Source organism: Heterodontus francisci, unplaced genomic scaffold (assembly GCF_036365525.1).
Source record: "Heterodontus francisci isolate sHetFra1 unplaced genomic scaffold, sHetFra1.hap1 HAP1_SCAFFOLD_916, whole genome shotgun sequence".
Lineage (NCBI taxonomy): Eukaryota > Metazoa > Chordata > Chondrichthyes > Heterodontiformes > Heterodontidae > Heterodontus > Heterodontus francisci.
In genome coordinates this window covers 31,600-41,893 of record NW_027141045.1, presented here as the reverse complement: position 1 = coordinate 41,893, position 10,294 = coordinate 31,600, and the positions used below count along the sequence as shown (strand labels likewise).

At 53.5% G+C, this 10,294-nt stretch overlaps 1 protein-coding gene across 1 annotated transcript in view; it reads left to right on the top strand.

Moving 5' to 3' along the window:
* LOC137361887 (calpain-2 catalytic subunit-like) overlaps positions 1-3,747 on the top strand; it is a gene marked incomplete at its 3' end in the record, with an annotated part of 157,257 nt that extends 153,510 nt beyond the window's left edge. The window contains 1 exon segment of the mRNA XM_068026486.1: positions 3,497-3,747. Within this exon segment, the coding sequence (XP_067882587.1) occupies positions 3,497-3,747 (251 nt within the window).
* Positions 3,748-10,294: the final 6,547 nt, after the last annotated feature.

Here is a 10,294-nt window from a genome sequence, read left to right as displayed (position 1 = left end):
TTGGTAGCAAAAACAGGAAGGCAGATTATTATCTGAACGGCTATAAACTGAGAGAGGGGAATGTGCAACGAGACCTGGGTGTTCTCGTACACCAGTCGCTGAAGGTAAGTATGCAGGTGCAACAGTCGGTAAAAAAGGCAAATGGTATGTTGGCCTTCATAGCGAGAGGATTCGAGTACAGGAGCAGGGATGTCTTTCTGCAATTATACAGGGCCTTGGTGAGGCCACACCTGAAATATTGTGTGCAGTTTTGGTCTCCTTATCTGAGGAAGCATGTTCTTGCTATAGAGGGAGTGCAGTGAAGGTTTACCAGACTGATTCCTGGGATGGTGGGACTGATGGATGAGGAGAGATTGAGTCGGTTAGGATTATATTCACTGGAGTTCAGAAGAGTGAGGGAGGATCTCATAGAAACCAATAAAATTCTAACAGGACTAGACAGGGTAGATGCAGGAAGGATGTTCCCGATGGTGGGTGAGTCCAGAACCAGGGGGTCATAGTCTAAGGATACAGGATAAACCTTTCAGGACTGAGATGAGGAGAAATTTCTTCACCCAGAGTGTAGTGAACCTGTGGAATTCGCTACCACAGAAAGCAGTTGAGGCCAAAACATTGTATGTTTTCAAGAAGGAGTTAGATATAGCTCTTGGGTCTAAAGGTATCAAAGGGTATGGGGCGAAAAGCAGGAACAGGTTACTGAGTTTGGATGATCAGCCATGATCATAATGAATGGTGGAGCAGGCTCGAAGGGCCGAATGACCTAGCCCCTGCTCCTATTTTCTATGTTTCTAAGACCCCCCCCCCATTCTCCCTGCCCCCCACCACTCTCTGCCTGTCTCCCTCCCCATCTCTCTCTCTCCCCCCCGCCCCCTCTCTCTACCCCATCCCTTTTTTTCTCTCTCTCTGCCCATCCCCCCTCGCTCTCTCCTGTCCCTCTCTCTCTCTGCCCGTCCCCTCTCGCTCGCTCTCCCTTCCCCCTCCCCCCCACATCTCTCTCTCTCTCACTCCTTCCCCGTCTCTCTCTCTCAGTGGGACTGACTGGACAACTCTGCGGAGAGAGGCAGGAACATGATGGCCCGAATGGCCTCCTTCTGTGGTGTAAATGACTCCCTCCCTCTCTCTGTCTCTGTTCCTATCTTTCTCCATCTCTGTTCCTCTCTTTCTCCATCTCTATCTCTCTCTTGTCTTTCTCTCCATCTCTCTCTCTTCGTCTCCCTCTGTTGCACTCTATCTACGTGCCACTCTTCCCCTTCCCGCTCTCTCTCTGTCCCACTCTCACCCCATCCCGCTCTCTCTGTCCCTCTCTCCCCCCTTCCCGCTCTCTCTCTGTCCCTCTCTCCCCCTTCCCGCTCTCTCTGTCCCTCTCTCTCCCTCTGTCCTGCTCTCTCTCTGTCCCTCTCTCCCCCCTTCCCGCTCTCTCTGTCCCTCTCTCTCTCTGTCCCTCTCTCTCTCTGTCCCTCTCTCTCTCTGTCCCTCTCTTCCCCGTCCCGCTCTCCCTCTGTCCCGCTCTCCCTCTGTCCCGCTCTCACTCTGTCCCGCTCTCACTCTGTCCCGCTCTCTCTCTGTCCCGCTCTCTCTCTGTCCCGCTCTCTCTCTGTCCCGCTCTCTCTCTGTCCCGCTCTCTCTCTGTCCCGCTCTCTCTCTGTCCCGCTCTCTCTCTGTCCCGCTCTCTCTCTGTCCCGCTCTCTCTCTGTCCCGCTCTCTCTCTGTCCCGCTCTCTCTCTGTCCCGCTCTCTCTCTGTCCCGCTCTCTCTCTGTCCCGCTCTCTCTCTCTGTCCCGCTCTTCTGTCCCTCTCTGTCCCGCTCTCACTCTGTCTCCGCTCTCACTCTGTCCCGCTCTCACTCTGTCCCGCTCACACTCTGTCCCGTTCACACTCTGTCCCGCTCACACTCTGTCCCGCTCTCACTCTGTCCCGCTCTCACTCTGTCCCGCTCTCACTCTGTCCCGCTCTCACTCTGTCCCGCTCTCACTCTGTCCCGCTCTCACTCTGTCCCGCTCTCACTCTGTCCCGCTCTCTCTCTGTCCCGCTCTCTCTCTGTCCCGCTCTCTCTCTGTCCCGCTCTCTCTCTGTCCCGCTCTTCGCTCTGTCCCGCTCTCGCTCTGTCTCCGCTCGTCCTCTCGCTCTCTCTCTGTCCCGCTCTCACTCTGTCCCGTTCTCACTCTGTCCCGTTCTCACTCTGTCCCGTTCTCACTCTGTCCCGCTCTCACTCTGTCCCGCTCTCTCTCTGTCCCGCTCTCTCTCTGTCCCGCTCTCTCTCTGTCCCCGCTCTCTCTCTGTCCCGCTCTCTCTCTGTCCCGCTCTCACTCTGTCCCGCTCTCACTCTGTCCCGCTCTCTCTCTGTCCCGCTCTCTCTCTGTCCCGCTCTCTCTCTGTCCCGCTCTCTCTCTGTCCGCTCTCTCTCTGTCCCGCTCTCACTCTGTCCCGCTCTCACTCTGTCCCGCTCTCACTCTGTCCCGCTCTCACTCTGTCCCGCTCTCACTCTGTCCCGCTCTCACTCTGTCCCGCTCTCACTCTGTCCCGCTCTCACTCTGTCCCGCTCTCTCTCTGTCCCGCTCTCTCTCTGTCCCGCTCTCTCTCTGTCCCGCTCTCTCTCTGTCCCGCTCTCACTCTGTCCCGCTCTCACTCTGTCCCGCTCTTCACTCTGTCCCGCTCTCACTCTGTCCCGCTCTCACTCTGTCCCGCTCTCACTCTGTCCCGTTCTCACTCTGTCCCGGTCTCACTCTGTCCCGTTCGTCACTCTGTCCCGCTCTCAACTCTGTCCCGCTCTCACTCTGTCCCGCTCTCTCTCTGTCCCGCTCTCTCTCTGTCCCGCTCTCTCTCTGTCCCGCTCTCTCTCTGTCCCGCTCTCTCTGTGTCCCCTCTTACTCTCTCCCGCTCTCTCCCCGTCCCGCTCTCACTCTGTCCCGCTCACACTCTGTCCCGCTCTCTCTCTCTGTCCCTCTTACTCTCTCCCGCTCTCTCCCCGTCCCGCTCTCACTCTGTCCCGCTCACACTCTGTCCCGCTCTCCCCGTCCCGCTCTCTCTCTCTCCCCGTCCCGTGCTCGCTCCCCGTCCCGCTCTCTCTCTCTGTCCCTTGTTCTCATCATCCATCTCTATCTCTCTGTTTCTGTCCTTCTCTCTCCCCTCTCTCTCTCTGTCTCTGGCTCCCTCTCCCTCTGTCCCTCTCCCCCTCTCTCGGTCTCCTTCTGTCTATCACTCTCTCCGTCTGTCTGTCTCCCTCTCTGTCTGTCTTTTTCTGTCTACCTCTTTCTCACTCTCTTTAACTGTCTGTCTCTCTGACTTTCGGTATCTCTCTCTCTATCTCACCATTTTTCTCTCTCTCTCTCTGTCTATGTGTCTCTCTCTTTCTGTCTATCTCTCTTTGTCTGTCTATGTGTCTCTATCTGTCTGTCTCTTTCTGTCTATCTCTCTGTCTCTCTACTCTCTCTGTCTATCTCACCATTTCTTTCTCTCTCTCTTCCTCTCTCTCACTCTGTCTTTCTCTCATTGTCCAGATACATTCTGGATGAACCCACAGTTTAAAGTTTGCCTGGAGGAGATGGACAGTGAAGATTATGGGGGAGACGATGGCTGCAGTTTCCTGGTTGCTCTGATCCAGAAGAATCGCAGGAAACAGAGGAAGATGGGAGAGGATATGCACACGATCGGATTCGCTATCTATGATGTGAGCTGCCATCCGCTGTTCTCCTACTGGCTCAGTCGTGGTCTGAGGATCCCACTGCCCTGCTCTCCTCCCCATATCCCTGTATCAATCCCAAACTAATCCCACTGCCCTGCTCTCCTCCCCATATCCCTGTATCAATCCCAAACTAATCCCACTGCCCTGCTCTCCTCCCCATATCCCTGTATCAATCCCAAACTAATCCCACTGCCCTGCTCTCCTCCCCATATCCCTGTATCAATCCCAAACTAATCCCACTGCCCTGCTCTCCTCCCCATATCCCTGTATCAATCCCAAACTAATCCCACTGCCCTGCTCTCCTCCCCATATCCCTGTATCAATCCCAAACTGATCCCACTGCCCTGCTCTCCTCCCCATATCCCTGGATCAATCCCAAACTAATCCCACTGCCCTGCTCTCTCCCCATATCCCTGTATCAATCCCAAACTAATCCCACTGCCCTGCTCTCCTCCCCATATCCCTGTATCAATCCCAAACTAATCCCACTGCCCTGCTCTCCTCCCCATATCCCTGTATCAATCCCAAACTAATCCCACTGCCCTGCTCTCCTCCCCATATCCCTGTATCAATCCCAAACTAATCCCACTGCCCTGCTCTCCTCCCCATATCCCTGTATCAATCCCAAACTAATCCCACTGCCCTGCTCTCCTCCCCATATCCCTGTATCAATCCCAAACTGATCCCACTGCCCTGCTCTCCTCCCCATATCCCTGTATCAATCCCAAACTGATCCCACTGCCCTGCTCTCCTCCCCATATCCCTGTATCAATCCCAAACTGATCCCACTGCCCTGCTCTCCTCCCCATATCCCTGTATCAATCCCAAACTGATCCCACTGCCCTGCTCTCCTCCCCATATCCCTGGATCAATCCCAAACTAATCCCACTGCCCTGCTCTCTCCCCATATCCCTGTATCAATCCCAAACTAATCCCACTGCCCTGCTCTCCTCCCCATATCCCTGTATCAATCCCAAACTAATCCCACTGCCCTGCTCTCCTCCCCATATCCCTGTATCAATCCCAAACTAATCCCACTGCCCTGCTCTCCTCCCCATATCCCTGTATCAATCCCAAACTAATCCCACTCCCCTGCTCTCCTCCCCATATCCCTGTATCAATCCCAAACTAATCCCACTCCCCTGCTCTCCTCCCCATATCCCTGTATCAATCCCAAACTAATCCCACTGCCCTGCTCTCCTCCCCATATCCCTGTATCAATCCCAAACTAATCCCACTGCCCTGCTCTCCTCCCCATATCCCTGTATCAATCCCAAACTAATCCCACTGCCCTGCTCTCCTCCCCATATCCCTGTATCAATCCCAAACTAATCCCACTGCCCTGCTCTCCTCCCATATCCCTGTATCAATCCCAAACTAATCCCACTGCCCTGCTCTCCTCCCCATATCCCTGTATCAATCCCAAACTAATCCCACTGCCCTGCTCTCCTCCCATATCCCTGTATCAATCCCAAACTAATCCCACTGCCCTGCTCTCCTCCCCATATCCCTGCATCAATCCCAAACTAATCCCACTGCCCTGCTCTCCTCCCCATATCCCTGTATCAATCCCAAACTAATCCCACTGCCCTGCTCTCCTCCCCATATCCCTGTATCAATCCCAAACTAATCCCACTGCCCTGCTCTCCTCCCATATCCCTGTATCAATCCCAAACTAATCCCACTGCCCTGCTCTCCTCCCCATATCCCTGTATCAATCCCAAACTAATCCCACTGCCCTGCTCTCCTCCCATATCCCTGTATCAATCCCAAACTAATCCCACTGCCCTGCTCTCCTCCCCATATCCCTGCATCAATCCCAAACTAATCCCACTGCCCTGCTCTCCTCCCCATATCCCTGTATCAATCCCAAACTAATCCCACTGCCCTGCTCTCCTCCCCATATCCCTGTATCAATCCCAAACTAATCCCACTGCCCTGCTCTCCTCCCCATATCCCTGTATCAATCCCAAACTAATCCCACTGCCCTGCTCTCCTCCCCATATCCCTGTATCAATCCCAAACTAATCCCACTGCCCTGCTCTCCTCCCCATATCCCTGTATCAATCCCAAACTAATCCCACTGCCCTGCTCTCTCCCCATATCACTGTATCAATCCTAAACTAATCCCACTGCCCTGCTCTCTCCCCATATCCCTGCATCAATCCCAAACTAATCCCACTGCCCTGCTCTCCTCCCCATATCCCTGTATCAATCCCAAACTAATCCCACTGCCCTGCTCTCCTCCCCATATCCCTGTATCAATCCCAAACTAATCCCACTGCCCTGCTCTCCTCCCCATATCCCTGTATCAATCCCAAACTAATCCCACTGCCCAGCTCTCCTCCCCATATCCCTGTATCAATCCCAAACTAATCCCACTGCCCTGCTCTCCTCCCCATATCCCTGTATCAATCCCAAACTAATCCCACTGCCCTGCTCTCCTCCCCATATCCCTGTATCAATCCCAAACTAATCCCACTGCCCTGCTCTCTCCCCATATCCCTGAATCAATTCCAAACTAATCCCACTGCCCTGCTCTCCTCCCCATATCCCTGTATCAATCCCAAACTAATCCCACTGCCCTGCTCTCCTCCCCATATCCCTGTATCAATCCCAAACTAATCCCACTGCCCTGCTCTCCTCCCCATATCCCTGTATCAATCCCAAACTAATCCCACTGCCCTGCTCTCTCCCCATATCCCTGTATCAATCCCAAACTAATCCCACTGCCCTGCTCTCCTCCCCATATCCCTGTATCAATCCCAAACTAATCCCACTGCCCTGCTCTCCTCCCCATATCCCTGTAGCAATCCCAAACTAATCCCACTGCCCTGCTCTCCTCCCATATCCCTGTAGCAATCCCAAACTAATCCCACTGCACCGCTTGCTCCCCATATCCCTGTATCAATCCCAAACTAATCCCACTGCCCTGCTCTCCTCCCCATATCCCTGTATCAATCCCAAACTAATCCCACTGCCCTGCTCTCCTCCCCATAGCCCTGTATCAATCCTAAACTATTCCCACAGCCCCACTCTCTCCCCATATCCCTGTATCAATCCCAAACTAATCCCACTGCCCTGCTCTCCTCCCCATATCCCTGTATCAATCCCAAACTAATCCCACTGCCCTGCTCTCCTCCCCATATCCCTGTATCAATCCCAAACTAATCCCACTGCCCTGCTCTCCTCCCCATATCCCTGTATCAATCCCAAACTAATCCCACTGCCCTGCTCTCTCCCCATATCCCTGTATCAATCCCAAACTAATCCCACTGCCCTGCTCTCCTCCCCATATCCCTGTATCAATCCCAAACTAATCCCACTGCCCTGCTCTCCTCCCCATATCCCTGTATCAATCCCAAACTAATCCCACTGCCCTGCTCTCCTCCCATATCCCTGTATCAATCCCAAACTAATCCCACTGCCCTGCCCTCTCCCCATATCCCTGCATCAATCCCAAACTAATCCCACTGCCCTGCTCTCCTCCCCATATCCCTGTATCAATCCCAAACTAATCCCACTGCCCTGCTCTCCTCCCCATATCCCTGTATCAATCCCAAACTAATCCCACTGCCCTGCTCTCCTCCCCATATCCCTGTATCAATCCCAAACTATTCCCACAGCCCCACTCTCTCCCCATATCCCTGTATCAATCCCAAACTAATCCCACTGCCCTGCTCTCCTCCCCATATCCCTGTATCAATCCCAAACTAATCCCACTGCCCTGCTCTCCTCCCCATATCCCTGTATCAATCCCAAACTAATCCCACTGCCCTGCTCTCCTCCCCATATCCCTGTATCAATCCCAAACTAATCCCACTGCCCTGCTCTCTCCCCATATCCCTGTATCAATCCCAAACTAATCCCACTGCCATGCTCTCCTCGCCATATCCCTGTATCAATCCCAAACTAATCCCACTGCCCTGCTCTCCTCCCATATCCCTGTATCAATCCCAAACTAATCCCACTGCCCTGCTCTCCTCCCCATATCCCTGTATCAATCCCAAACTAATCCCACTGCCCTGCTCTCCTCCCATATCCCTGTATCAATCCCAAACTAATCCCACTGCCCTGCTCTCCTCCCCATATCCCTGTATCAATCCCAAACTAATCCCACTGCCCTGCTCTCCTCCCCATATCCCTGCATCAATCCCAAACTAATCCCACTGCCCTGCTCTCCTCCCCATATCCCTGTATCAATCCCAAACTAATCCCACTGCCCTGCTCTCCTCCCCATATCCCTGTATCAATCCCAAACTAATCCCACTGCCCTGCTCTCCTCCCCATATCCCTGTAGCAATCCCAAACTAATCCCACTGCCCTGCTCTCCTCCCCATATCCCTGTATCAATCCCAAACTAATCCCACTGCCCTGCTCTCCTCCCCATATCCCTGTATCAATCCCAAACTAATCCCACTGCCCTGCTCTCTCCCCATATCCCTGTATCAATCCCAAACTAATCCCACTGCCCTGCTCTCCTCCCCATATCCCTGTATCAATCCCAAACTAATCCCACTGCCCTGCTCTCCTCCCCATATCCCTGTAGCAATCCCAAACTAATCCCACTGCCCTGCTCTCCTCCCATATCCCTGAAGCAATCCCAAACTAATCCCACTGCACCGCTTGCTCCCCATATCCCTGTATCAATCCCAAACTAATCCCACTGCCCTGCTCTCCTCCCCATATCCCTGTATCAATCCCAAACTAATCCCACTGCCCTGCTCTCCTCCCCATATCCCTGTATCAATCCCAAACTAATCCCACTGCCCTGCTCTCCTCCCCATATCCCTGTATCAATCCCAAACTAATCCCACTGCCCCGCTCTCTCCCCATAGCCCTGTATCAATCCTAAACTATTCCCACAGCCCCACTCTCTCCCCATATCCCTGTATCAATCCCAAACTAATCCCACTGCCCCGCACTCTCCCCATATCCCTGTATCAATCCCAAACTAATCCCACTGCCCTGCGCTCTCCCCATATCCCTGTATCAATCCCAAACTAATCCCACTGCCCCGCACTCTCCCCATATCCCTGTATCAATCCCAAACTAATCCCACTGCCCTGCGCTCTCCCCATATCCCTGTGTCAATCCCCAAACTAATCCCACTGCCCTGCGCTCTCCCCATATCCCTGTATCAATCCCAAACTAATCCCACTGCCCTGCGCTCTCCCCATATCCCTGTGTCAATCCCCAAACTAATCCCACTGCCCTGCTCTCCTCCCCATATCCCTGTATCAATCCCAAACTAATCCCACTGCCCTGCTCTCCTCCCCATATCCCTGTATCAATCCCAAACTAATCCCACTGCCCTGCTCTCTCCCCATATCCCTGTATCAATCCCAAACTAATCCCACTGCCCTGCTCTCCTCCCCATATCCCTGTATCAATCCCAAACTAATCCCACTGCCCTGCTCTCCTCCCCATATCCCTGTAGCAATCCCAAACTAATCCCACTGCCCTGCTCTCCTCCCATATCCCTGAAGCAATCCCAAACTAATCCCACTGCACCGCTTGCTCCCCATATCCCTGTATCAATCCCAAACTAATCCCACTGCCCTGCTCTCCTCCCCATATCCCTGTATCAATCCCAAACTAATCCCACTGCCCTGCTCTCCTCCCCATATCCCTGTATCAATCCCAAACTAATCCCACTGCCCTGCTCTCCTCCCCATATCCCTGTATCAATCCCAAACTAATCCCACTGCCCCGCTCTCTCCCCATAGCCCTGTATCAATCCTAAACTATTCCCACAGCCCCACTCTCTCCCCATATCCCTGTATCAATCCCAAACTAATCCCACTGCCCCGCACTCTCCCCATATCCCTGTATCAATCCCAAACTAATCCCACTGCCCTGCTCTCCTCCCCATATCCCTGCATCAATCCCAAACTAATCCCACTGCCCTGCTCTCCTCCCCATATCCCTGTATCAATCCCAAACTAATCCCACTGCCCTGCTCTCCTCCCCATATCCCTGTATCAATCCCAAACTAATCCCACTGCCCTGCTCTCCTCCCCATATCCCTGTATCAATCCCAAACTAATCCCACTGCCCTGCTCTCCTCCCCATATCCCTGTATCAATCCCAAACTAATCCCACTGCCCTGCTCTCCTCCCCATATCCCTGTATCAATCCCAAACTAATCCCACTGCCCTGCTCTCCTCCCCATATCCCTGTATCAATCCCAAACTAATCCCACTGCCCTGCTCTCCTCCCCATATCCCTGTAGCAATCCCAAACTAATCCCACTGCCCTGCTCTCCTCCCCATATCCCTGTATCAATCCCAAACTAATCCCACTGCCCTGCTCTCCTCCCCATATCCCTGTATCAATCCCAAACTAATCCCACTGCCCTGCTCTCTCCCCATATCCCTGTATCAATCCCAAACTAATCCCACTGCCCTGCTCTCCTCCCCATATCCCTGTATCAATCCCAAACTAATCCCACTGCCCTGCTCTCCTCCCCATATCCCTGTAGCAATCCCAAACTAATCCCACTGCCCTGCTCTCCTCCCATATCCCTGAAGCAATCCCAAACTAATCCCACTGCACCGCTTGCTCCCCATATCCCTGTATCAATCCCAAACTAATCCCACTGCCCTGCTCT